The sequence below is a fragment of the Aspergillus steynii genome (genome assembly GCF_002849105.1).
Source record: "Aspergillus steynii IBT 23096 chromosome Unknown P170scaffold_4, whole genome shotgun sequence".
Classification (NCBI taxonomy): domain Eukaryota; kingdom Fungi; phylum Ascomycota; class Eurotiomycetes; order Eurotiales; family Aspergillaceae; genus Aspergillus; species Aspergillus steynii.
In genome coordinates this window covers 2401639-2428400 of record NW_020194401.1, presented here as the reverse complement: position 1 = coordinate 2428400, position 26762 = coordinate 2401639, and the positions used below count along the sequence as shown (strand labels likewise).

The 26762-nt window shown below is 52.6% G+C and overlaps 10 protein-coding genes across 10 annotated transcripts; 7 read left to right on the top strand and 3 right to left on the bottom strand.

The window, feature by feature from the left end:
- Positions 1–82: 82 nt before the first annotated feature.
- cwh41 (mannosyl-oligosaccharide glucosidase) lies at positions 83–3103 on the top strand. The gene is made up of 7 exons (XM_024842674.1): positions 83–438; positions 536–1015; positions 1072–1229; positions 1276–1321; positions 1383–1761; positions 1825–2731; positions 2787–3103. The coding sequence occupies exons 1-7, from the start codon at positions 192–194 to the stop codon at positions 3033–3035; spliced, it is 2466 nt and encodes an 821-aa protein (XP_024704712.1). The 5' UTR covers positions 83–191; the 3' UTR covers positions 3036–3103.
- Positions 3104–3171: 68 nt separating this feature from the next.
- On the bottom strand, positions 3172–4059 carry P170DRAFT_447096 (MMtag domain-containing protein; the record flags this gene model as incomplete). Its single annotated transcript, XM_024850851.1, has 2 exons — positions 3172–3952; positions 4022–4059. 2 exons carry the CDS (start codon positions 4057–4059, stop codon positions 3172–3174), a joined length of 819 nt encoding a protein of 272 aa, XP_024704711.1.
- Positions 4060–4513: 454 nt separating this feature from the next.
- Positions 4514–7409, top strand: P170DRAFT_475705 (uncharacterized protein; the record flags this gene model as incomplete). The annotated part of the gene is made up of 5 exons (XM_024853286.1): positions 4514–4618; positions 4699–4706; positions 4770–4818; positions 4880–5697; positions 5795–7409. The coding sequence occupies 5 exons, from the start codon at positions 4514–4516 to the stop codon at positions 7407–7409; spliced, it is 2595 nt and encodes an 864-aa protein (XP_024704710.1).
- Positions 7410–8156: 747 nt separating this feature from the next.
- P170DRAFT_356374 (RBR-type E3 ubiquitin transferase) lies at positions 8157–10022 on the bottom strand (the record flags this gene model as incomplete). Its single annotated transcript, XM_024844145.1, has 1 exon — positions 8157–10022. One exon carries the CDS (start codon positions 10020–10022, stop codon positions 8157–8159), a length of 1866 nt encoding a protein of 621 aa, XP_024704709.1.
- A 916-nt stretch (positions 10023–10938) lies between these two features.
- On the top strand, positions 10939–12110 carry P170DRAFT_384245 (phosphatase PAP2 family protein). The gene is made up of 3 exons (XM_024845673.1): positions 10939–11156; positions 11244–11433; positions 11504–12110. Exons 1-3 carry the CDS (start codon positions 11109–11111, stop codon positions 11968–11970), a joined length of 705 nt encoding a protein of 234 aa, XP_024704708.1. The 5' UTR covers positions 10939–11108; the 3' UTR covers positions 11971–12110.
- Positions 12111–12463: 353 nt separating this feature from the next.
- On the top strand, positions 12464–16219 carry P170DRAFT_509957 (FAR11/STRIP family protein). Its single transcript, XM_024854727.1, has 5 exons — positions 12464–14690; positions 14752–14852; positions 14908–15080; positions 15133–15262; positions 15315–16219. The coding sequence occupies exons 1-5, from the start codon at positions 12729–12731 to the stop codon at positions 16141–16143; spliced, it is 3195 nt and encodes a 1064-aa protein (XP_024704707.1). The 5' UTR covers positions 12464–12728; the 3' UTR covers positions 16144–16219.
- A 267-nt stretch (positions 16220–16486) lies between these two features.
- Positions 16487–17624, top strand: P170DRAFT_358337 (ribosome biosynthesis protein MAK16; the record flags this gene model as incomplete). The annotated part of the gene is made up of 2 exons (XM_024844281.1): positions 16487–16548; positions 16712–17624. The coding sequence occupies 2 exons, from the start codon at positions 16487–16489 to the stop codon at positions 17622–17624; spliced, it is 975 nt and encodes a 324-aa protein (XP_024704706.1).
- Positions 17625–18218: 594 nt separating this feature from the next.
- P170DRAFT_475700 (uncharacterized protein) lies at positions 18219–18935 on the top strand (the record flags this gene model as incomplete). The annotated part of the gene is made up of 1 exon (XM_024853285.1): positions 18219–18935. One exon carries the CDS (start codon positions 18219–18221, stop codon positions 18933–18935), a length of 717 nt encoding a protein of 238 aa, XP_024704705.1.
- A 483-nt stretch (positions 18936–19418) lies between these two features.
- P170DRAFT_456043 (putative MFS sugar transporter) lies at positions 19419–21667 on the top strand. Its single transcript, XM_024851592.1, has 2 exons — positions 19419–20322; positions 20390–21667. Exons 1-2 carry the CDS (start codon positions 19758–19760, stop codon positions 21481–21483), a joined length of 1659 nt encoding a protein of 552 aa, XP_024704704.1. The 5' UTR covers positions 19419–19757; the 3' UTR covers positions 21484–21667.
- A 110-nt stretch (positions 21668–21777) lies between these two features.
- P170DRAFT_384232 (aminophospholipid-translocating P4-type ATPase NEO1) lies at positions 21778–26461 on the bottom strand. The gene is made up of 2 exons (XM_024845672.1): positions 24299–26461; positions 21778–24242 (listed from the first exon to the last, which is right to left on the bottom strand). The coding sequence occupies exons 1-2, from the start codon at positions 26157–26159 to the stop codon at positions 22270–22272; spliced, it is 3834 nt and encodes a 1277-aa protein (XP_024704703.1). The 5' UTR covers positions 26160–26461; the 3' UTR covers positions 21778–22269.
- Positions 26462–26762: the final 301 nt, after the last annotated feature.

The following is a 26762-nucleotide window of genomic DNA, read 5'->3' as shown; positions in this document are numbered from 1 at the left end:
CATGGGCGGGAGCTTGGACCACGTCATATGCGGAGCGTTTGGAGCTCCCGTCGGTCATGCCAGATAACAAACCACTAACAACCATCAACCAACGCCATCGGAGAGAAGGCTAAACTGTGTTCAGTCATTCTCTATGGTCACCCCTCGATCTTCGAGGCTTTCGTTCTTTTCTTAATGTTTCTGATTTAAACATGAATCGCTTCAATTTCTACTCCCTCTTATTTCCATTGTCCTGGGCGGTTGCGGTTTTTGCCGGCCAAACAGCGACCGGCGATGAGTCCATCCTAGCCAAAGAGGCCGCAAGAGCCAACAACCAGTCTCTGCTATGGGGCCCCTATAAGTCGAACCTTTACTTCGGAGTGCGTCCTCGGATTCCGGACAGCATTTCTGCCGGACTGCTGTGGGCAAAAGTGGATGACTTCGCTACGGCGCAGCAGAGTATGTGTCCAGTTACACAACCTGCCTTTCCTTTCAATTGCTCCCTTACCCTTTGATATTGATTGCCCACCCCTTCAATTGACTGATCGCATTGAAGACTTCAGACATACTTGTGAACAAAATGAAGGAATGGCTGGTTACGGCTGGGACGAATACGATATCCGGAAGGGCGGCCGCCAAACGATCCACGACGCTGGAAACTCACTGGATTTGACAGTTGATTTCGTTAAAGTCCCTGGTGGAGAGCACGGAGGCAGCTGGGCTGCCCGTGTCAAGGGCGTGCCTCGCGAAGATGCCCCTCCTGACCAACCTACAACCATTGTCTTCTATTCGGCTCTGGAGGGTCTCGGTGACCTGCGTGTTACCACCGAATCGGAGGACCCTCGGGGATTCGACGGCGACGTGAGACTATCTGGAAATACACCCGACCTTGGCGACTTTTCGATCGATGTTACTGCGGGTCCTGAAAGCAATGAACACCCCGAACACGACCACCCAAGCTACGAGGATAAGCCATTGGATCGCACCTTGGTTTCTAGCTCGACTATCCAATCGGAGCACGTTTGGCAAACGAAGGGTTCGCTTATATCAATCTGACTGGCAGCGTATAGTGTTGTGCTGATCTAGATACAGTGATCTTGTTCTCGCAGATGAAGGGTGAAGTCAATGAAATCATCCAGAAATATGGGCCTGATAACCCGCCGCCGCCGCCCCAAGTTTTCTCCATCAAAAACATTCCTGGCGACGGAAACATTCATCTCGTTCAAAAGGTTTTCAAGGGCGAGTTTGAGGTATGTAACCTGCTTGCCATAGTAGGAAGTTACTCATGTCCCCTAGTTCGACATTCTGTTCTCTTCTGGCTCTTCGCCTCAGCCTTTGACATGTGAGTTATCTTCACTTCGCAACCCTTGACTCTACAGAACCTACTGACTAACAATTTCTAGCCGAGAAACTCACCGAAGAGATTGCGAGCTCCTCTCTGTCTTTCGCCGATCGATTTGAAAAGATTCTTCCCCCGCAGGCTCCCTTCAACTCTAAGGAGTACTCGGAGTTTTCCAAGTCAATGCTTTCCAACCTTGTCGGTGGCATAGGCTACTTCCACGGAACGGATGTTGTTGACCGCTCGGCAGCTCCGGAGTATGATGAGGAAAACGAGGGCTTCTGGGAGGAGACGGCAGAGGCGAGGGCCAGAGCCCATGCCGTTCTCGAAGGACCAAAGCAGCTCTTTACTAGCGTTCCTTCTCGGCCGTTCTTCCCCAGAGGTTTCCTCTGGGACGAAGGATTTCATTTGATCCCTGTTCTTGAATGGGACACGGATCTTGCGTATGTGATTCCGTAGCTCCCTTGGAATATGCATTGATTGCCGGTCCTGACTCCAATTCGCAGACTCGAAATTGTCAAGAGCTGGCTCAACCTGATGGATGAGGACGGCTGGATTGCTCGAGAGCAAATCCTGGGCTCCGAGGCCCGCAGCAAGGTTCCACCAGAGTTTACTGTCCAGTACCCTCATTACGCCAACCCCCCGACGCTCTTCATTATACTAGAGGCGTTTATTGACCAGCTTGAGGTAAACAAGAACATCTCGGTGGACCGATCCCAAGAAGATCTCACTGAAACCCTTGGATCGGTTTATACGCAACATCCCGAACTGGGTGAGGCATATATTCGTTCAATCTACCCTCTTCTCAAGAGACACTACTTCTGGTACAGAAATACTCAAAGAGGAGAGGTCAGTTCCTATGATCGGGAGGCGTTCTCGTCTAAGGAGGCATACCGCTGGCGGGGTCGCTCTATCCAGCATATCCTTACGTCCGGACTAGACGACTACCCTCGTGCGCAGCCTCCGCACCCGGGCGAGCTCCACGTTGATCTGATCAGCTGGATGGGCATGATGACTCGCGCTCTGCGCCGTATTGCAGAGACATTGGGCGAAACCGAGGACGTTGAGGAGCTCAGAGTATACGAAACGGCTATCGAACGAAACATCGAAGACCTCCACTGGGATAATGAGGCGCAGACATACTGCGACGCAACCATCGATGAATTCGAAGAGAGCGTTCACGTTTGCCACAAAGGATACATCTCCCTTTTCCCATTCCTCACGGGTATGGTTGGCCCGGACAGCCCTCGGCTCAAGGCCATTCTCGACTTGATTGGCGACCCGGAGGAATTGTGGAGTGACTACGGAATCCGCAGCTTGAGTAAGAAGGACGAATTCTACGGAACGGCCGAAAATTACTGGAGGAGCCCGATCTGGGTTAACATCAACTACTTGGTGTTCAAGAACCTATATGTGAGTTGTGCATTTGCCCTAAAAACGTTGGATCGACTCTAACCCTCCAAACAAGGACATTGCAACTACGGCCGGCCCCCACCAAGAGCAAGCCCGTGAGTTGTATTCCAACTTGCGGAAGAATGTGGTCGAGAACGTCTTCAGAGAATGGAAGGCCACGGGATTTGCCTGGGAACAGTACAACCCGGAGACCGGCCAAGGACAGCGGACGCAACATTTCACCGGCTGGACTAGTATGGTGGTGAAGATGATGTCGATGCCCGATCTCCCCGCAAGCAAGAAGTCGGGGCACGACGAGTTGTAGTTGAACAGCAGAGTGTTGTCTTATAGATAGATTGTGGTATCAAGAACCAAAACGTTTGTGTATCTGTACAAAATCCTTTTCCCGTAAACGCCTAGCATCCGGTGAAGCCAAATCCAATTAAAAAATAGCAGAGAACTTAGCGCCGATGGTGATAATCCGAATCCCTTTCACGCGGATGCATATGCTTGCGATCTTCTCGTCTTCTGTAATCGTCGCCTTTCCTGTCCCTGTTCCTAGACCGCGAGCGCGATCGTCTTCTCCGGTGACCTTGGTCTCGCGAGCGAGACCTCGATCTATGTCTGTGGCTCCTGTGGCGACGGGAGCGTTCATCACGCTCATCGCGATGCCTTCGGTGCGTGTGCTCTCGGTGTCTGTCTCGGTCACGGTCACGACCGCTGGCACGATCTCGCCTTCGATCTCTGCCTGGGCTCCTACTACGTCCGCTCCGCCGTCTCCGGTCATGTCGCGAGTGTGAATCGACCCCAACGGCCTCCAGTTTATCATCCTGGTTCGCGCCGGGCAAAGAGGCACCGGCGCCCCTATAAGAGCCGTACCCGACGCCCTTGCCCATTTCATCGCCGGATTGATCGTCACCAGCTGCCGTCTCCCGAAGTGCATTTTGGACATCCTTCTCTCCCAATGGTGTCAAATTGGCGTTGGCAGCAGCGGCGCTTTTGGCAGGCAATGGAAGACCCAAAGCTAGCGCCATTGCCTCTTCCTCGGCGTCCTTGACCCGCTGTCTTTCCTCACGTTCCTTGGTGGCTTGATCCTCGGCGTCGTCCCCCGACCGGGCATACCATTGTAAATCTCGACCACTCTGCCAGCGACCAACCGGCGCCATGACCGAGTGGCCGAGGTAGTTTTCTCGGTGGCTGGAATCTTTGACATCGGACCATTTGAACTCGCTTCGGCCGCCGCTGTAGAAACCCGTGAGTGTTAGGATTGCAGGTTAGAGATGGGGGCGAGGGAGGGAGAGGAGGACTCACCGGCTGCCTTCTTTGCGGACACTCGCGACGAGATCCATGATGAGAGCTGGGCAGGGGGATGAGACCAAGGTGATGAGAAGGAGAGATACTCTAGTGGGGACGACGTGAGAGCTCCGACGGGTAGCACGTGCGCTCCGCGGCCTGAGGCGGCGAATGGCACGACTGACTTCATCGCCCTCCTCCATTGGACTCTCGTCTCGTCGACCGTCCAGATCTCGGAGATGAGCTTCGTACGTTGTGGCTTCTTCTCCCCATGGCTCGACAATGTTAATCCTAGCTGGCTTCCAAATTGACAGACCCCCCGACTCATGTGATATCATTTTGCATCTGATACATGTGCCCCTCGTGTTTCGGTTTCTTTATGACTGCAGCTCCCCGTCGTCATAATTTGTTTTCTCTACCTCCCGTCATTTACTCTCTGCCCGAAATCTAGCTCTGGACGTGGGTTGATTGCTTCGACACGCTGCTCCTGCACGAAAAGTGCTCGAAGCAATGGCGTTTGGCCATCTCGCTGGTAAAAGACCGCCTGGCCGGAAGAGTCGCACCCGTGAAGGCCTGCATCTTCGGCCTCTGAATGTTGAAAAGGGCGATAAAAGAGTGCGTATATTTCTGATCATTATAGACACCTGGGTGTGTCAGTCAGCTATGTGCATCCACCAGCTAACCCTTTTGATTAGTTCTCATTGTAAACAATACCCTCTCGGCGTCGGAGGTCTTAACATGCAGTACTAACTGATCGGCATTTCAGAGCAGATGATTCATTTCCTCCCCAAACTGCAACATGGCGCAACAACCTTGTATGCTCATCACTGATTTATCCACCCAACTCGCACTCATCCATGGCTGATACGATCACAGATCGCACTTTCCCAGCGCCGCAATCTTCTCTTTGTCGCTTATAGCCATCAAATCTATGTCTGGGAACCCGCGGGGTCATTCCAGATGCTGGGCTCTGTCCCATTAATGATCATCACACCGGTCATGAAGGAGTCTAGTGCCCGTGGATTCATCTCTCCAAACACCCCACATGCGATCAACAATATCCTTGTGGATGATCTTGGTCGCGAGGAAGTCCTCTTGCTCGTTACTGATTCAGGGAACGTCTGTGGCTACCGTACTGAAGCGATTTTCTCAGCTCTGAAGCGTGCCGCAGATGACGAAGAGAGTCGGCCTTTAGACGGCTCTCAAGTGGACCCTTTCTTTGTCGAATATGTCGAAGCCAGTGCGTGGGGGTTGGCTATCCACAAGTTCGCTCGGTTGATCGCAGTGAGTGCAAATACTGGTTTAATTACCGTTTTCGCATTCGCCCTTGTGAACCCTGCTTCTGGAGGGAGCAGTGACTCGAGTCAGCGACTAGAAGAAGAGGACGACTTGAGCGACTATGGTCAAACCTGGCTTCACATCACGACCCCCGAGCAGTTTGTGCAGTTGCGACACATGATGCCCGAGAAACACCGAACGCGCAACATAAAACTGACATACACGGGGCATTTCGCCAATATACCATCCGTCTCTTTTCTTAATTGCGACCTCGACCCTAATGGTAACTGGATGGTTAGTACCGATATCGATAATAAACTTCTTGTTTGGAAAATTTGGGACGGCCTTGGTGCGTTCAATATGTACCACTTCAACGATATTGGCTTCAGGTCATTTCACGACACTCTGCGCAACGAGTAAGTTGAACCTCTTCCCTTCGTTGGGCATCGACCTGTATACCTTCTCCCGCTGGGTTGCTACTTCCTGGCCTCCTCTCGCTGACGGACCTAGTAGCGAACGTGGTTGGTCTGTCATCGCTCTCGACCCGCGCTCCTTTCATCTTCTCAAGTCCACCGAAGAGGCATGTGGCGGTAGGCCTCAACGTCGAGTCAAGGATGGCCAACCGGTGTTTGATCTCACGAAGTTAAGTGGCCGAGTGCCGAATGCTTCGCAGCTTTACAACTACTTTCCTCCTGCTGTCAAGGCCGAGCCCGAACGACCGGTACTACCCGATATATTCGGAGTTGATTGTCGCATCAGTAAGGGAGGTGACACTCGTCAGGGCATGGACCGTGTGGCGTCTTCGGAATCTAGTGATACCCGGGAGACCAACCACTTCCATGCAATCGCTGGGTATCTTCGCCCCTCGGACTCTGCTGACGCCTTTAGTCATCGTGCCGTTGATGGTTCTGTTTACGACGATAACATGAGCCATGGCAGCTCTTCCGAGCTCAATCTGGATGTGGATTCCCAGCAAACATCTGGCCTGGAGACAGCGCAGCAAATCAGTGATCCGGACCAACACACCAGCAATGGTCCTCCCCGGACTCGTCGGCCCCCTCAAACAACGCCGGAGTTCCTCCAGGTTGCCCTGCTTGAAGCCCTTGGAGGGGGTGACATGCATGGTGCCGAAGAGTACTTTGATGGGTACTCGGTGCTGGATGACGATAGCTATACCGAGGACCAAGAAATGGACGATATAGATATCAACACTTCCTCGGAGGATGGAGAGTCGTCGACAACCGGGGCAGTCGCATATCAGGTCTTTGATCGTATGTCACGTAATGCCTTCCCTGAAGATGCTGGCTTGCATGGGCGGATGGAGGCGCTAATTGGTCTTCCACCGACGCCAGCTCCAGTTAACTCGAGGTTCCCTATCCTTCACTTTTCGCAAACCGACATCCGGCTCGTTGCTCATCCGTTTGCTCCTCACGCAAGCGTTGTCTGCGGCGCACCGCTCCGACAACCCTTTACCCACCCCATCGTCTCAATCCGAGCCTGCGATCGGTTTAACATGGTCAAATATGTCCCCGAACATGGCATCGTTGTAGCCGCCTCGCAAAAAGGCCGCGCCGCGATTATCGCCTTAACCGAATCGGAGGCTGCTGGCCTCTCGTTCCGCGTCGACTGGATCGTGCCTTTCGAGAGCCAGGAAAAGTACGGCGACCGTCCCCTTATCCCCCTTCTTGGCATGTCCGTGAGCCCCATCCAGGGGTTCGAAATGCCGCCTGACGTGCCCTATATCCCTCGCGATGTTGATGAGAACGATCTCACCTTCCGTTACCAACACATCTTCGACGACGAAACCGACAATGCCTCCGTAGCCGGACGATCATCAAATCACTCTTTCGGCGACTTGAACATTCCCTCTGATCTTTCCGGCATCAGCGATGAATCTGTACACGAACACATGCACCGAAACCCCCCTACCTTGCCCGAGTGTCATGCTCGCGCAACCCGAGCCTACCAGCCCGAGGAGCGCTGGCGTGGATGGAATCCCTCCCGACGCTATCGTCTGCTCCTCATGTACGCGGACCATACGGTCATGAGCTACGAATTCTGGTACAATTGGAACACCGCGGGCCCGGAAGCCGACATGAGCGACGAGGATGAATTTCTCGTGGTCTAACCCAAGTCCGCGCGACAAATGAGCCAATTACACGAACTCCCCTTCCTTGTTTATTTTCTCTGCATGATATGAAATGTCTCGACGGGCCTTGTCTCTACTATTCGGTTTATGGATTCTCGGTATAAATTGGTCTATTTTTTTTTTCTGTCTTTTTTACAGCTTCGGGGATTTCTTTTTCCATTCTCTGTCTCATTTTTTCATTTTTCATTTTTTTGACACCCACGATGTTAATACTTGATACCATACCATCTTGTTATCTTGCCATCTGCGCACACTTACTTGCTTACTTGGTTGTCTGGCGTCTGAAAATGAAAGTAAAGGCCGAGTCTCGCTGACTGACCATGTACCTACCACCTACGAAATACAACTCTTCCGCAAGGTGTATCATATCTTTTAATGTCATATCAATGATTTGGTTCTATCTTGGTGTATTTCACGGCTCTCATCTCCTGTATTCAACTCGTGAGTTAGATCATGATGTACAGATATTCCCTCTCCCCCGTTCTTAACTCTTGATGGGTTGTAGGTATGTAGTTAGGAAAGAAACAATTTATACAAAACCAGCAGACGGTTCAAGACAAAAACGCTGGTAAAAGTTCGCTAACACAAAATGCAAGTTTCATCAACTTCATAAATGTAACATGTAACGTGTAAATGTCAACCGATCCAGGACAGCACAGGGGTAAGATAAGACCCTGTTCTTTATAGTTATTCCATCAAGCAATGCAGTCGTGGTAAAAAAAGACATTAAAAGTCATCGTCGAGTTCGTCGCTGTCCCATTCGTCTTCTCGATCATTCTGAACCAAATCCAAAAAACGCTGGAGTCCTGGGTGCCTGACTTGTCCCTGTCGAGCGGCGGGGTCGCCGTTGGCTTGCGGTCGAGGCCGGTCAGCACCGGGACGACCTCGCACTTCGGCCATGGCTTGGGCCTGGGCTTGTCTCTCTGCAGCGGCGGCCATGCCTGCCGCGTCGAGGTCGTTTGCGTTTCCGCCTCCCTCGCGGTGCCCGGGGCCGTTTGCGCCCTGATTGACTCGCGGCGGTGCCGGGGCAGGAGGTGGAGGTCGTCCTTCAAAACGCCATGCAGGCTGGTCTTCATCGTCGCTCTCGTCAAAATCGACGAGGTCATTTGGAATACGGTGGAGAGCCTCGGCCCCGTCGGGATTGATGCCGTCGCCACCTTCCATGTCCCAGAGTCGGTTGTAGCATCCGCTATTGAAATCATTGAAATGACGGTATGGGTTATCTTCCGAGAGCCAGCTGGAGCAGAGGTAGCAGAAGTGCGTGTCGCATTTGAAGCATTTCATGTGGTTGCAGCCCATCTGCTTCTGGCAAGGAGCGCTGCATGTCGGACAAGGAGAGGTGTACATCTTCAAGTACTCCTCCGTAGCTTTCTCTTCTGCCGAAAGTTCGGCCTCCCGGCGAGGGAAGCAGCGCACGAGCTCGCCATGCCAGCCCTTTTTACAGACACAGCAAAAGGCATAGTTGCAATCTTCGCAAATCGCAACCCGGTCTGCCATCGGAGGTAGCTGAGCCTCGTCTCCAAGAGGGTCAAAAGCGACCCCGTCGTCTTCCTCGTCTGAATCGTCCAGGTCATTTGCCATAGGATCCACCGGCTTTGGGTGTTTCTTCGAGCGAGCTGCACCCTGGCACCACTTTCGGGGACAATAAACCGTTGACTTATCGGCTTCGAGCTTCTTCTTTCGCTTGAGAAACACGTAACGCTGCACGGTTTCCTGCTCCAGTGGGATCTGAAGAAGCTCGCTGGGACTCAATGCTCGATCATTCTTCTTCCGTTTCTTGCCCTGTACTTCACCGGTCGAAGCGGGTTTTTGTTCCCTGCCACAATCCGGCGCCAGGCATCTTACACTGTCCACATCTCCCTCCGTGATACATGTGTTGTAAAAGTCCTGCAAGCAGGGCACGCAGAACACATGGGAGCAAAAAATCAGCCGGTGGCAATTGGCACCTTTCTTGGGCTCTAGGCAAACGCCACATTCGAAGGTCTCCTGCTCAAACTTCTCTTTTTCGGCCTTATTATTGAAATCCAGCAACGAGATCTTTAGCTCGCGAGGAAGACGTATCTCGCCATTTGGGATGTCTTGAATCCCGAAAGCCGTGTCAGCGAGCTGCTGAAGGTGGTCTATGTAAGTAAAAATGACCAGATCTCTCCCGCATTCCTCCCAGAGGCGTTTCCCATCATCTAGAAGCTGCGAAATAATCGAGGAAGGAAGCCACGGCGGATCGGTGCTGAGTTTGAGAAGCGGTGGGTGGAGGGACGGATATCCTTCAGGAAGATCGACGACGAGAGCAATCGGAGGTAGATGAGGGAGGAGATGTATATCGTTTCCGGCATCAGAAGGGAAGTCGTTGTCGCCAGGTTTCGCAGAGCCAACTTCGGCCGCACCCAGAGAATTCGGAGGGGTCAGAACAGTGGGAGATCCGGCTTCTGCGTGCTGCTGAAAGCAGACTCGCAAGGGTGTTGAAGGCTTCACAGGGATGTCCAACGAGGCCCGGAAGGGAGTCGACGGGTCAATTTTGATTTCCGGGTAGATGGCTTCGATCGAAGACAACTCTATAGAGCGATCGTCGTCGGCAAGCAACTCAGAATCCATAGTGACGCAAGCAGTCACGGCGGAGGGAGGGAATGAATCGAGCGCAATGATCAATTGACCGATATGGTGCTATCCTGGTGGCGAAGAATAACCTTTCAGCTGGCGGTTGGTATTATCGGAGCATGTGAAGATGTATCAAAGGCGTGGCGTCACTTAGAGCATTCATCCCTCGGAGCGAACTGATGCAAAGAGAGAAAAAAAAAGGCAGTGGGGGCCGACAAAATAGCGAGGATCGCGGTGACGGTGGTGAGGCTCGGAGATAGAAGATTGTAGATTAGTCAAGGGCCAGCGTTTCCCAGTTTGGTATGTGGCGACGATAGGAGGGGCCAAGGGAGAAAAAGTCGATTGTGGAGGAGAAGTAGACGGATCACGGAGGCGAAGGCGCTGTCAGATGGTGCAATCCGTGCGAAATAAGCCAGGAGTGGAATTGGAGATGTGAGGGGAAGTGCGTCATGGTTTGGCTGTCGCGATAAGAGCGCAATGGCAGGGATGAGTCAGTTTGGAACCGGATGGACAGGAAGAGAGAAGAGGAAGGAAGACGGATGTACCTCGATGGAAGAAGGGAGAGAGAGGGAGAAGGAGAAGGGGAAGGAGAATCAATCGGATGTGAAGGGAAAAGAGATCAAGGGGCCATCAGGCATTGAGTTTTGATGCCCAGGGGTTGTCTTTCTTTCTTTCTTTCTTTCTTTTTTTTTTTCTTTACAATTAAATTGTAAAGGAATTAGAATGATTTTCGATTAATCAATGGAAAGGCATTCCATCATCGCTGCCTGAGGCGGCCACTTCCCCTCCCCCTCCTTTTCTCTCGCCGCTTTTCTGTTCCCGCTCACCGCCTGGGAAGTGCGAAAAGCGGCGAGACTCCCTGCCCAAAAGAGCCGGAGCAGCTCTCCGCAATCTTATCTGGTCTTGGATGCATTTTCTGTAGTCTTCCCTCTCCACCGACTTTCCTTGCACTTTATTCCTACTATTGCTCCCAAAACCACTGTATCCGGTGGTATTTATCCTTTGTCAACCACCCCGGATACTTGGAGCAGAGGACGACAAAAGAACATCAAAGAAGAAGGGCAGACACTTGCTAGATTCAACATGGGAGAGACGCCATTGGCTTCGCTCTCTCTGACCCACGTCCATTATGTAAGTCCTTGTCCCCCCGTGGCCTCCCTGGACCAGAGATGATCAGAATGGAAAGAAACTAATTTGGTGAATCGGTGGCTATTATAGAATCCGGCCGATCCTTTTTCCTTCCTTTCTGCCTGGCTCGCCCTCGTTCCGCAGGCACTATGTGTGGCCTACGTCACTCTCCTCTGGGCTACGAGGGAAGCCGAGGTGCTCCTTATGTTTGCTGGGCAGATGGGCTGTGAGGCATTGAATTTTGTGCTGAAACGTATTATCAAGGAGGAGCGCCCAAAGCGTATGTGGACTACACCCCCTCGGGACGCCTGTTGATGGTCCTTCGCTAATTCCTAGTCTGGGTTTCGTAGAGATGTTCGGCAAAGGTTACGGCATGCCATCGTCCCATGCTCAGTTTGTCGCTTACTTCGCCGTTTATCTGTCGCTGTTTCTCCTCTTCCGACACGCTCCCACTCTGCCCCATTCAGACGCGAAACTCCACTTCTTCCTCCGACTAATACTTTCTGTGGGACTATGCTGCGGTGCCGGAATGGTAGCTATCAGTCGGATCTACTTGAACTATCATACTCCGAGGCAGGTCCTCGCAGGCTGCGGTGTCGGTATCGGGTGTGCAGTTGCTTGGTTTCTCGTGACGGAGATGCTTCGAACACATGGTTGGATAGACTGGGCGCTAGACCTGTCAATACCCAGACTTTTGAGAATACGGGATTTGGTGGTAAGTGAAGAACTCGACGAAGCCGGGTGGTATCGGTGGGAATCGAAGCGGAAGTTGAAACGTCAAGGACACAGGGATCATCTGTCCCGTAAATCAGATTAAACACCGTTTCGACGGCCCCCGGCATTTGTCGCCTTCGAAGGCCGGAGAGTCAGGGCCAAGAGCTTGTACATGATTGAGCTTCTGTGATACCCCGTACCTGATTATTCTTAAGCCGTTGCTATAGACACATATATATTCCCGTTCGTGGATCTTTGAAATTTAAGTTTAATGGATATGGCACTAGTAATACTAATTCAAGCGTCCTACATTGCATGTTGAGGTCCGATTCACTACAATATATAGTCCCACCTTGCGGTCCGAATAATATGCCCACCGGTTACGTGAGACGACTCCTAGGAAAACCGATGACTGTAAATTGCAATATTAGCGATCTGTAAGCACCCCTTTCTCAAAAGCTGCCCAAAAGGAACGCAGACGTGGAAATATTGACCGTGGTTGCGTTGCTCCAATCCACCGGTACCTTGCACGTGACCGGTCTCGCCCGCGGATCGTCACGTTTCCCCGAATCCTCCATCGTTGATCACAAACCGCTGCCAAAGCCATTTTGTCCAGCCTGCCTCTCAACACCATGTGTCTTCATTTGGATTGATCATCAGAGGACATTTGCTCCCTTTCGCTTGCCACATCTGTGCTTTCTTTATTGATGGCTGGATCTTTCTTTCATCTGCTATATTTTATGACCCATCCTTGACCGATACCCTTGCTGCTGTTGTTTTATTGCATATTTTCCGTCATTTTAGCTCTTTTCCCTAATCTTTCACTCTCGCTTGAAATCAAACATTTGCCCAGTAGCGCAAATGGATGATCCACCAGGCCCCGCCGAAGCCTCCATGCAAGAGCATCACTTTGTGAAGGCAGATGAGGTTGACCAGACCGGGACCGATATCAGCCCAGTCTCGGACGATCAGCTGATGGAAGAGGTTGTCGAGGGGCTGCGACAGGAGCAGGAATCGCAGTCCCCATCGGTTGCTTCCAATGAAGCGGCCCCGCAGGTGGAAAATGTGGCCCGACGACCAGAACTACGTCGTGATGCTGCACCGCCGCCTCCTCTACAGCCTCCGCCTCCAGCTCCGGTTCAGCAGAGCTCGGAAAGGCCACCGGATTCTATGAGTCTTGCTCAGTTGAGGCAGCTGGTCCAGGAGATGCCAAAGATCGAACAGCCCGCTTATGCCTTTGAATACGCCGATTCGCAGCCATTCGAGGAAGAAATCGAAGAATGGTTTCAGTACAGTGAATTTGACCGAGCGATGCTCCTCGGTATGAGGTCAGCCTTTGAGCAGAAGTGGACCGCTTTCGGCGAGAGTCATGAAATTGACTCGAAGGTCTCTTGGATTGATGCATCCGAAACTCAGCGCAAGTCATTTATCAGCCAGGTCATCTCTCGCCTAAAAGACCGCGAGATTTTGATTCGCATCGAAGCGCTAGAAATTCTCTGTTACATAGTGACTGGCGTGTGGGGGATCACTGCTGGAAGATCTGCTCATGACGCCCACGAAGACACGTCCTTGCCGACTGCGGCAAAAGACACAACCCTTAAATCCCTTCAGATTAAGTGGATCGAGAACAACATTGCTTCATTCTATGACTGCTCGGGTGTCCAGCCATTATTTGAGTGTTTATGCCAAGCATTCGAAAAGAACCGCAATTCGCCCAATACCGACTCCCAAAACCCAGGACACGAGAGTGCGAACTTGGCATTCCTTGCTGCGTCGGAGCGGGAGGCGAATCTGGTACTTACGGCATTCTACTTGCTTGTGGAGACTGGCCGGCGGCAGGAGGCCCGTAATGAGAAGCATACGCCTTTACGAGATAGCATCATGGACCTGAACCCTAATCTCTTGGTTTTCTTGGTGGAAATTATCTCTAGGCTGCGATGGGATGACTCGGCAAATGTTCCGCTAACAAGGATTATTCTATTATTCTGGAAGTCCTTGCTTCTCTTCTTTGGCGGCAGCGAAAGTCTGAAGAAAGCAAAGGAAGAATTAGAGCCAGTCTTCGAGGAGAGGGAAAAGTCATCATCCGGCAGAACTCCGTTCCTTACAGCGTCACCACTTGACTATCACGTATTTCGACAGGAGATTACGTCCAAATATCCCTCCTATAACCCACCGCCTCTTGTGGTCCCCTTAGAGCTGGAAAACAGCTCAATTCTCCCTCCTCTTCCTCAGCACCCTAGCAGAACGACCGCTTCTAACGGCCTCTTTTCTGGTGTTGGGCCGTCGGTTGCCGGTGGAAACGGTTCAATCCTTCACCAGTCGGTCCATATCGCAACTCCGGCACCGTCCCCTCCACCGTCACCCATAGGCCCGGGTGGGAAGACGGGAAAGAAGCAGAATTACCAGACTAACCAGAACTTCCCCTTCATGTACCCTCCTCTCGATGACTCGAGCAACGATATCGGTGGCAAAGGCACTACGGAGCTTCAAGATGTGCTGGTGGGAAAGAGATGGGAAGGAAGTGACGTCCCGGCATCGATTATTGAGGCCGGAAAATTATTTTCCACCCACGTCAAGATGACAAGAGCCATGCGGCAGTTGTGGGAAGAGCGAGAGCGGTTCATGAAATACGACCGTGGCTGGTACTTGGATGACAACGAAGCACCACCGGACGATGACCTGGATGCGGAATTGACGGAGGATTTGCATGACTTAAATATACAGGAGAAAAAGAATAGAAAGGCTAGCCCTGACAGAGAACCCAAGAAAGAAACCGACAACGAGGATATCCAACGTCGCCTGGATGCGGTGGAGTCTTTTTATGTGAGTCTGCTCCCTCTTCAGTCCTCCAGACAACTCCGCAATGGCTCATGGTACCGAACAGACACAAGCCCTCGTTCATTTGCAATCGATTACTATTGTGTTTTTGAAGATCATCCTTACCAATGTCAGCGCCGTGGTCAACCAGGCGAATGGACCCATGAGGTATGTCAACCACAACGTCCCGGGTCACACTCGATAGTCTAACCGGCATCTTCAGTGACGGCTACGGCTCGGTCAATGGATACGCGGCTGGACATGGCAACAATATTATTGGGGAACTCAACGCAGATGCTGCCATTGACGAACTCGACAACCTTCGGCTACGTGAGATCACCGGGAAAGCCATATCGGGCTCGTTGCTGCTTTTGGTGAAATGGTTCAAGAGATCCCGTGAGTTCAAGCTTGTCACGAGCTCTTGCATGAGGTGTTAACAAAAGCCCAGATATATTGAAATTCGAGTACATGACTCAGTTATTACTCGATTCCAACTATTTGCCTCTGATTCTGAAAATGTTTGCCCACCAGGATGTTGATCAAGCAGTGGCGCAAAAGAACGATCGCGAAGAACTGGGGTTAGTGCTATCCCACAGAAAGGTTATTTAGACATTTACTGACCATGCATAGCTTCTTCCACTTCTGCCACCTGCACTCGGATCAACCACCCCAGCAGACCGAGCACTCGGAGGGAGAGTCAAGTGAGGATGAAGCAGTACCGCCTCCGATTGCCCGACACCGACAAGATTCAGGGCCCGAAAGCACTTTGATGCCCGAGCCATCCCCTGAAGAACCCGCACCCGACTTCATGGAAGAGAATCATCGCCCCGAGGTTGACGAACTGGGATACCCGACCGCGCCGCCTCCCAAAGAGCCGATTACAGTCTTCTCATTCCGCAATTTCTTCTCGGCCATTAATTACCTGCATGTCATGCAGAAGATCACCCGAGACAAGGCTCACCGATGCCTGCTACTTGTCCAGTACAAATCCAGCACGATTCTTCGCAAGGGACTCAAGATCCCCGATCCCCATTTGCGATTCTACACGTTGAAGCTATTCAAGTCGCAGGTCCCGTATTGTGGCCGCAAATGGCGCCAGAGTAACATGCGTGTTATTACCGCAATATACCTCTACTGCCGGCCGGAACTGCGGGATGACTGGCTGGCGGGATCCGATATTGACGCGGAGGTTGAAGAAGCGCTGCCTCTGGAGCAAGCCCTTCGGGGCATGACCCATTGGTGGCACCTGCGACAGTACAAAGACGTCATGGGTGGCGAAGAGGGCACTTCTCTCATGCAAGAAGAACGGGATTTCTTCTCTCGCGAGCTGGAGTCAATGGGATGGGGATTTGCAGACGACATCAATGGAGTATGCGAGGAAGAACTGGTCGCTGCTGGCGGGCCTTTACCAAATGGGACCGAATGGGAGGGAGGACCTATGCAGATGGAAGGGTGGTAGGCTTGACCGCTGGTGACGGCATTGAGACATATTGAAAGTCATCCCTAGCGTACCTAGATCATCGACCCTATCATAGTAGAATTATTATACCCTGAAGAAGAGACGGCGATTGAATGTTTTCGTTAAAATAACAACTGCACTCTGATTGGTGGAGGACGCTGATAACGATAAGGATCACCAGCCTTATCGATAAGACGGATACCACGTGACTGATTACTGCGGTAACTCTTTTTTTTTTTTTTTTTTTTTGGCGCCAAAACCATTCGGTCCTCGCAGAGTCTGCGCATCGACCCCAGGTTCTTTCCCCAACCACGGTCCTCTGCAGTGACCGCCTCGCCTCAAAATGTCGTCGGACGAGATTGTCTGGCAGGTTATCAACCAGCAATTTTGCTCTTACAAACTGAAGTAAGTTTCTGATGAAAAGATCTGCCGGCGGATCCCAGGCCGGAGACATGTTGGAGAACTTGGACCCCGAGCAGGAACCAAAGGGCGAAAAAAAACCTTTTAAGGGTTATCGTTTAAGGGTTTTCGGCACAGATCACTAACTAGAAATTTCCAATGATTGCAGAACCACAAAGGAGCAAACGTTCTGCCGAAACGAATACAATGTCAGCGGTCTCTGCAACCGCCAGTCCTGCCCTCTGGCAAACTCCCGATATGCTACGATCCGATCGGACCCCGAGACCGGCGCGATGTATCTGTACATGAAGACGGTGGAACGATCACACATGCCCAACAAGTGGTGGGAGCGGGTGCGACTGTCGTCCAACTACGCCAAGGCGCTCGAGCAGGTCGACGAGCGGCTGATATACTGGCCCAAGTTCCTGGTGCACAAGTGCAAGCAGCGACTCACGCGACTGACACAGGTGGCCATTCGCATGCGGAAGCTGGCCAAGGAAGACGAGCGATTGGGTGAGACGGTGGTGCCGCGGTTGGCGCCTAAGATTCGACGGAGAGAAGAAGCCCGTGAGCGCAAGGCCGAGTCGGCCGCTAAGGTTGAGAGGGCGATTGAGCGCGAGCTGATCGAGCGTCTGCGCAGCGGTGCCTACGGGGATCGACCGCTCAATGTTGAAGAGGGGATCTGGAAGAGGGTCCTTCGGGGCTTGGAGCGCTCGGGTGAGGGTGAGCGCGACGAGGATCTGGATGATGGGGAGCAGGTGGAGGATGAGGAAGAGGGTGTTGGGGAGGTGGAGTATGTCAGCGATATGGATGAGGACGAGGATCTGGAGGACATTGAAGATTGGCTGGGTGGTGAGTCGGCGGACTCGAGTGATGACTATGATGACGAGGATGAGGACGACAGCGAGGAGGACAGCGACCAGGAGGATGACAGCGCTCACAGCGAGGACGAGGCGAAGAAACCCGCGCCTGGATTCAAGAGAAAGCGCCCTGCTCCCCAGGCCAAACCTCGGAAGAAGGGACCCAAGGTTGAGATTGAGTACGAGACGGAGGGAGTTGGCAAGGAGAATGCCCTGGCCTAATGATCTAGAAGGAAGAGATGTTGAACATACAAAAAAAAAAAGCATTCTGGGACTGTTTTATGCACGGCGTTGTCTGGACTTTGTTTTCTTCGAGTGTTGAATCAATTGTGCTGTGCTGCGATCGGGCGTGTGTGGCCCTTGCATAATGTCTATAGTCGATTAGTTGACATAGTCCCGATTCTGCAGGACGATCGGGAGTTTGAATCCAGCATTGACAATTGCGACTATTCCATGAATGCGATGAGGTTATACGGAGTATCTTACTTTGGCTGGACGATGCGGCTCACGTGCGGCGGTGAAACACGGAAGAGCCGCCTTCTTTAATCAACTTGAATCAGTCCAGCAGTCAATCTCCCTCATCTTTCCCCTTCAATTGCCCCTCATCCCCCCCTTCTGTCGCATCCGTTCTCCTTTTCTTAATTCTTAATTCGTTCAAGGGGTAACCGTGTCCAATTCCGTCTTCGAAATCTCACCACCGCCAATTCTTTCCAGGGGCGTGGCCGCCTTTTCATCCCGCCACATTCCCCCTCCTGATCAAGCAACCGACCACTTCACTCTGCGAGTGACGCATCTGGCCACCAAACTCCCAGCAACATGTTCTCCTCTCTGACGTCGTCTTCGGCTCTGTCCAATCTGGGCACGCGGCTAAACTCCTTCCGACGCGCCATCACTCTGGGCGACGAGGCCGACGATCCCGATCACGAGGACTGCTCGCACATCTCGAACGTTCTCCGGGCCTATTACACCGAAAAGGGTCGGCCATACCCGTCCTGGTTACCCCCCGATCCAAAGGCGCCGACGCCGTCACCGGCCCGCGTCATTGCGACGACTCAGATCCAGCCTGGCGCGGGCGCCCCGGCAGCCTCGACCTATGGACGCAGTAGCGGTGGAGGACTAGGTGATCTGTGGGGAGACTCGGGTGCAGCACAACCCCCGGCACCCCAGACAGCAAGTCTCCGACGAGGACGAGGTGGTGTGAGCGGGCCCCCTCTGGCTACGGCAAATAGCGCACCTTCCGGGTCCCTGGCGACGGCGCCGAGCCAGTCTCCCACGCCGCCGATGCTGCACCCGTCCGGGGCCCGACCTCTCCCTAGTCAGCGAGCCGGGTCCTACCAGTCGATGTCGGGAGCGCAGCCCTTGGAACGGGCAGCATCGGCGCAGGAACGACTACGGGCCAGGTTGCATGGGGGCCGGTCTCCTAGCCCCGGTCAGAATCCGAATAGTCGGCCCAATTCACCGTACTACGGAGGGGGAGCGGATCCTAGTGCACGAAAACCGGTCGGGATGCCTCCCGGGAGAATGCGAGGGTAAAAGGGAAACGAAGTCAGAAATCGCGGACGCCAAGGGAGGAGAGGGAAAAATGTGGAGTGCGGAGTTGTGGAGAGAGGAGGGAGAGAGAAGACTAAGAGTCAAGTGCCTGTTCTACTGGTCGACCACGCCAATCCATTATCCTATCAAATTCGCTAGTCCCCAAACATCGCAAGTTGTTTCGAAGGAATCGCAAAGCATCCCACGCCGTCAGTGGAGCCTAAGCCTTCTGGGCGCCGTCTTAACGCGCGACGCAGCGAATGAGCGTCTCGGCTCTCGGTCTCGATCCTTGGAAGGCCCAAAATCGCCGGAGACTCGCCGAAATTGTCCCGGAATCGGCGTGTGTCGAACGTGGTTTGCTTGCCAGAATGGTCCAAGGCCGATGCACCTCGTGAGTGTTTCGTCCCGTTGCCGACGGGGATTTTTCTCCACGGGGAAGAAAACACGGAGTTGGTGTGGAGATCGGCATCGCAACTAAGCCCTCCTTGCTGCGCTTGCATTTTTTCCTCTCGTTCTCCCCCACGGATGACCCTGTCGTCTTGTTGGCTTGTTTGAGCGAATAATTGACGTCCTGACGTCTGCGTTGCACAATGTTTTCCTTCTACCACCCCCGCCTTGAGTCGCGGGCTTTTAAATCCTGCCTTTTCTCCCTTTTTTTCTTCTTCCCCATTTTTCTTTTTTCTTTTTTTTTTTCGTTTTCTCTCCGATCTTCTCTTCTGTACTCCCTTCTCGTCGTGACTGTGTCCCTCCTAGCCGGTTGACATCCCGGCCTATTATTGAGGGCTTTCTCTTCATTCCCACCAGAATCCTCTCAAGAGATCCATCATGGGCTCCCTCAAGGATGTCGAGGCATCCCATGATGATCACAAGGAGCCTGCGGCCCTGGAGATGGACGACGTCTCCAAGGATCCCAAGGCATCTGCCGAATACAACGAAGCCGCCATGGACGCGGAACTCCAGCAGTTGGAGGAACAGCTGCGTGAGTTGAAGCAGTCTCGCTTCCAGATGACGTTGTCCAACCCGGCCTTCTTCACCTATATCCTCGTCGCTTTTGCCTCGATGGGTGGTCTGCTCTCGGGTCTGGATCAGTCCCTGATCAGTGGTGCCAATCTCTTCATGCCCGATGACCTGCACATGTCCGCTAGCCAGAGCAGTCTAGTCAATGCCGGTATGCCTCTGGGTGCCGTCGGCGGTGCTCTCATCCTGTCGCCTGCCAACGAGTACCTGGGTCGTCGCATGGCCATCATCGTCTCTTGTATCCTGTACACCATCGGTGCCGCCCTGGAGGCGGGTGCCATCAACTTTGGTCTGATGTTTGCCGGTCGGTTTATCCTGGGAATGGGCGTCGGTCTTGAGGGCGGCACCGTCCCCGTCTATGTTGCCGAGTGTGGTATGTAACAAGACTTCCTTCCATCTCAAGGGAATACCTGGGTCGCTAACGTGTTTCCTCTGTGCAGTTCCTGGACGGATCCGTGGTAACCTCGTCTCCTTGTACCAGCTGAACATCGCTTTGGGAGAGGTTTTGGGCTATGCAGTAGCCGCAATCTTTGTCGATGTTAAGGGTAACTGGCGGTACATCCTCGGTTCCTCGTTGGTCTTCTCGACCATCCTTCTTGTGGGAATGCTGTTCCTGCCCGAAAGTCCGCGTTTCCTTATGCACAAGGGCAAACCGGTGGAAGCGTACGGTGTGTGGAAGCGAATTCGTGGCTTCGAGACGCTCGAAGCCAAGGACGAATTCTTGGGCATGCGGCAGGCCGTCACGTCCGAGCGCGAGGAGCAGCAGAACACGAAGAAATATGCCTGGATGGATTTCTTCACCAACCCTCGTGCCCGCCGTGCCATGGTCTACGCCAACGCCATGGTCTTCCTGGGCCAGTTCACCGGTGTCAACGCCGTCATGTACTACATGGGAGTTCTCATGACCAAGATCGGTTTCGACGAACGCACCAGTGTTTTCATGTCCCTCGTTGGCGGTGGCTCCCTGCTCATCGGTACCATCCCCGCCGTCATGTACATGGAGAAGTTCGGCCGTCGCTACTGGGCCAACGCCATGCTACCGGGCTTCTTCATCGGTCTGGTCCTCGTCGGTGTCGGCTACACTATCAACTACGAGCAGCATCCCGCTGCCGCCGAGGGTGTCTATCTGACCGGCATCATCCTCTACATGGGCTTCTTCGGCTCCTACGCCTGTCTGACCTGGGTTGTTCCCGCCGAAGTCTTCCCCACGTATCTGCGATCCTACGGCATGACCACTGCCGACGCCAACCTCTTCCTCTGCTCGTTCATCGTCACCTACAACTTCACTGCTATGATGAACTCCATGACCCGCATCGGTCTCACCCTGGGCTTCTACGGTGGCATCGCCGCCATCGGCTGGTTCTACCAGATCATTTTCATGCCCGAGACGAAGAACAAGTCCCTCGAGGAAATCGACGAGCTTTTCTCGCGCCCGACGTCCTCCATCGTGCGCGAGAACCTCAAGAGCACGGCCGAGGTCGTTCACGACCTGTGCCGTTTCCGATTCAAGAAGGTCTTCACCCCCGGTGCTTAGGGCTGATTTGCTTTCTTCTGTAAACCATACCGTTGGATTATTTGCTCGTGCTCGTTGCTGTAACCCGGTTGATCCTTGATTTCCAACGCCAACGGACAAGAGGTGGAACGTTGAGTAATGGGCGAGACCTTTCATGATATTCACGATCTACATGCATTATGTGACGTACGTATGGAGGTTGGGGGAGAGAAAATCAATTAATTACATATTCACACATAGTTTTCTTAATTGCTCACAATAATCATCTATGATCTGTTTTACTATATATTATAATGAGTCTCCTTTCCTAAAAGCCTATCTCTTTCTGTCATCCCATGTCCAGGTTTAATTAGTAGAAGAACCTAGGTACATGTCTAATCTAATCTCCCGAGAGAATCTTCAAAAGAAGCCCACCAAAGCCATGATCAAATACAGGGTAATATTTCAACAGTTGGACAGTAGTAGGTAAGTAAATAGTCTATATACCAAAGCAAGAAAACAATGCTCAACGACAAGAATAAAAAAGGTGAGAAAAAGAAAAAGACGTTGGCTGGATGATTTAACCATAGTACAGACACAGATGGTGGTTAACAGTGGGAAGATAGAAATGAAGAGAAGAGGTATAAAGAAAGAAAGAAAGATAAAGGAAAGGGTAGTTAATGGTAGCAATGATGATAGAAGAAAAAAAGAAAAGAAAAGAAAGGGGAATCATTCGCTCCGATCCAAACACCCACCCCACTTCATGGCCAAATGAATCAATCAATCTCATAATAAAAACGACAAGAGTAAGATAATTTTCTAATTTTGTTAACCGCGGACTTTCCGATAACTGGGAGGACTCCAGGATCGCTTGATCAGTTTCCCGGCCCAGACGGGAATGACGGCCACGGCGCACACGGCGCACACGCGCCAGACCCAGTCCACAGTGATGACATACTCGAGATCGAAGTAGCTGCCGAGGAAGGGGACGCTGGCGGCGTAAAGGAGAGCAGTGCCCAGGAGACAGAAGATCATGACCGGGTGCCAGGTGGTGATGGCGATGGCGACCATCAGAAGCTCGTTGATGACGAGCGCGGTGAATGATACGCTGATGAGTCGCGGGCCGGAGATGGTGTCGAGGAGGATCTGGGAGAGACCTTGGATGACGGCGCCTTGGTATACGGAGACGAGGACCCAGGTGAAGAACGAGCGGTAGCTGAGACTGCGGCCGGTCTTGAGTTCTTTGTACAATTCGGGGTAGAGGTTGGCCATATGTTCGTCGACGTCGCGGTCGAAAACGAGGGAGAAGACCGGGGCGTTGGTGTACACGGTGGCATAGCCGACCATGAGCCAGTTGATGAAGAGACCCTTGGGGTCGAAGTGGCTGGCAATGCTGTACATGGTTTGACAGGCGCTGATGACAAGACCGCGGTGCATGATGAACTGGGCTAACTTGGCAGACCGCTTGTACGAGTTACGGCCATGCCAGACGAGGAGTTTGGTGAGATGATGGAACTGCGTGATACTGAAATCGGCCGCCAGCGAGGCCTGACGACCTTCTTTACCAACAATACCGATCCCGACGTCGGCGGCTTGAATCATGGACACGTCGTTTCCACCATCTCCGATGCAGCAGACTCGCTTCTTGGTGTGATGGCGGATCAGATCGGCAACTTCAGCCTTCTGGGTGGGAGAGCACCGGCAGGCAACAACGGCCGGGAGAAGCACGGCAACAGAGATGAACGCGGACCGGAATTGGCTGAGCATGAGAGCAAGCGACTCGCCATCGATGAGAAGACAGCAGTCAGTCTTGTTGCGCAAGAAGTCCAGCGTTTCCTGCGCTGTCGACTTATCCTTCACTTTGGCGACGGTGTGGATGTATTGACCTCGGGCCACCAACTTGGCAGAGATCGCCACACATCGCGCCGTTTCCACTTTGTCTCCTGTCAACATCCAGATCTTAACCCCGGCGTTGCGAAGGAGCTCCAAAGAAGGCTTGACATCCCTTTGGAGACGATCTTCAACACCAGTGACTCCCAGGAGCTCCAAATCACGTTCGAGATACTCGCCAATCACCTTGGCCATCCCAGCATCTCGTCCTTGGAGAGCCAACGAGGCTTGCTTGTATTTCCCACTGAACTCCTGATACTGCAGCGAAGATAGTCGTTTTCGCCCAACCACAAGGGTTCGCAGCCCCTCTCGAGCCATGTTAGCGGTTTCTTCGTCGAGCCAGTCGTTTGCGGCAACGATAGTCGACATGACGGTATCCGCACCCTTCTGATAAAACCAAATCTCACTGTCCTGCTGGGGCGATTCTAGTACTCCGCCCTCTGTTTCAAACTGTACGATAATCCCCATCCGCTTGCTGTCTGATGTGAAAGGGAAGATATCAAGGATGCGGACGCGCACAACAACATTTCCCGTGTGAGTCGATTCGAGGACAATTGATTGTCGGTCACGATATGCTAGTTTGAGTCCAACTTCCTCGGTGTACCTAACAATGGCAATTTCATCTGGCGACGAAGCCTGGTAGCTTGTGACTTTCACACCATCTTCTTCGTCCATGGTTGGTGTGACGTTATGGCAGAGGGCGAGAGCTAGAACGATGTCTCTGACACGCGAGCCAATCTCCCTCCTCGTACGGGGCGCTGCGGCCGCAGCTCCAGCCTGAGCGCCGAAGACAGCCGAAGCGGTGGTCAAAGAGGGACCAGCAAAGCTTTGCTTGACATACGAGGCGACTTCTTCCATAGCATCGTTCGCGTATGAGACCGTCCCGACATGTATCTTTTTCAGCTCCATTTCTGCTTGGATTAGCTATACTGAAACATGACCGGCGTAATCAAAAGACTAGACATACCATTTTGGGTCAAGGTCCCCGTTTTGTCGGAGAGCAAGTACTCGATTCGACCAAGATCCTCGGGTATCGTACTTGTTCTCACCACCGTATCGGGGATATCTTGATCTCGTTCGATGAAGCGACCGTATACCGATTTTGCCATGTCCAGGTTCACTCGCAAACTCATGGGAATGATTGTGGAAAACAGGATAAGATATATCATGATGGCAATGTACCACTCCTTGTCGTTGGTCGGTTGGAATCCTTCCAAAGCAACCAGAACGATAGACAGAGCAAGAGTGAGGATACACAGAATTTTAGTAAGGTTGTTTATTTCGTACTCCAACAGTCCTACTTTAGAGCGAGATGGAGATGTTGAAAGGGCGGCTCGCGTCTGCGAGCCAGTATAAATGATGACGGCGTAGGTGATTGTGTTTGATGCGAGGACGGTGTTGGCCCATGCGGTGTTGTCGATTGTAAGAGGAGCAGAGTTGGCCCCCGGATCCTCGTTCTCATAGTCCCCTCCATTGTCTGCCTTATCCATGTGAGGGTCATAGAACCCGGACGGAGGTCCCAATTCAAGGGTGCCGACGAAGTCGTTGACTTGCTTGTCCGGGGCGCTCGCGGTCACCTTAAGCCTCGGAAGATCATTGAATGATAGATTTTGAGATAGAATTGAGGGCAGGCGCAGTTTCCAATCGGTTTCACCGTCGAGTTGGTCCGTTCGTATGAAAGTATCGCTGCCAGGAGAGAAATTCCCGTCATCTGCGTGGGAGCGCGGGTCGGGGTTTTCATGGCTTGCAGAGGGTGATGACGGCCCTTCATCTGACTGGATGAGATCCGTAGATACTCTGGGGGTGGAGGCTTGATGGGAATTGCCGGAGTCATTGGAAACGCTTTTCAAGATCACGACATCGGCCGGCAAACGCTGATTTTTGCGAATTTTCAGCACATCGCCGACTTTCAGATCCCGGGATCGTTTGGTCATTTCCATGACATTTCCGGCGTTAGAATGGTCATTGCCAGTGGAAGAAACCGCTCTTGCGCCGAGCGGCTTGTCGAAAGCGAGCACAGAGAAAGTCTCAGCATTTGCTTCGGCATCTCTTCTCCGTCGGCCGATATCATCCAAGGCTTCCTTTCCGAGCGAAATACAGACGACGAAGGCAAGTGGTGCGATGTAGGACGACATGTAACCAATCCGGAGCACGGGTATTATCTGCGAAAGAGCGACAAGGAGAAAGTAAATGTTGAAGAAAAAGGAAAATTCGTTATAGAGTGTACGCGGAAGGAAACTCCAGGGTGTGTATTTGGCGTTGGAAACAATATTCGGGGGGTATTTCGACCGTTGCGCCTGGCCAACAAGGACATCACGCGGGGGCTTCGGTTGCGAGGCATCACCACCGGCTGTCGTTCGAGCTGCCGCGCCGAACAACATACTAGCCGCCTTGATGCCTGGGAAGCGTAACCGGCTTCCGCTCTGCGATTCCCGCTCAACGTCTCCAAAGGATCGAGCAGAGCTCCGCCTGCGTTCGTTCAGCAACGGCGCATCGTCATCCATGAATTGGCGAGAACTGGCGTGTGACGTTCGAAGTCCATTATCGTCGCGATGGTCCAGAAGACCTTCCCTATCTTCCGATCTTCTCTGGCTTCCAGAGGGTTGTCTCCATATTCGGTTTCCGACCCCCATGCGAAGGTTCCTCAGCGCTATCCCTGGGCCATGGCTTCGTTGTCTACCCAGCCCGTCTCGGGACATCCGAGGCGATCCATGAGGAGATGCCGTACCGGGATCGAGTTCCTCCAAATCAAGGTCGTCGTCTGAACCCGAGTCCCCAAGAATACTGGACTGGTCGTGCGCATGTACATAGTCAGGCGATGAAGGCATGGTGAAGGCGATTCAGGTGTTCGGAATAGGCTCCCCCCAAAAAAGCGAAGCGACCGTTATGCTCCTGAATCAAGAATCGGTTCTCATTTCACGGTAAGCTGCATCTAGAAGATCTCCGCCAGATCATTGTTGTTTGCCGCAGGTCCGAGGGGGGTGGTCGTGGTAGGTCCGAATACGCGCGGGATTGAACTCGGAGATCGGGCGCCGGGGATATCGAGAGAGGCAAATGCCTAAAGAGGGTGGTGAAATAATCCGTCGAAACGCAGGCGAGACTGGCTACTGAGAAAGACGCAGCAATTGGCAGAAGATGGCGGCCTAGATGGGATGGGCGGAGGAGCAGCCGATCACATGATGAGCAGAAAGACGTGGCTGTGGCGCCTCCCAAGCCGAAGTGAAACGGCCATGTCGTCAGGCGGCCGGAGGGAGATTACGGACGAACTACGGGGGATATACGCCGGAGTATTCTGGAGAGACAAGAATGATTCTTCCAGGACTTTCTAGAGGTACTACTGTTATAATACAGTATAACATATTATAGCATAAATTATAGATAAATTATAAATAAATTATAAATAAATATAGAATAAATTATAAGAATAATAT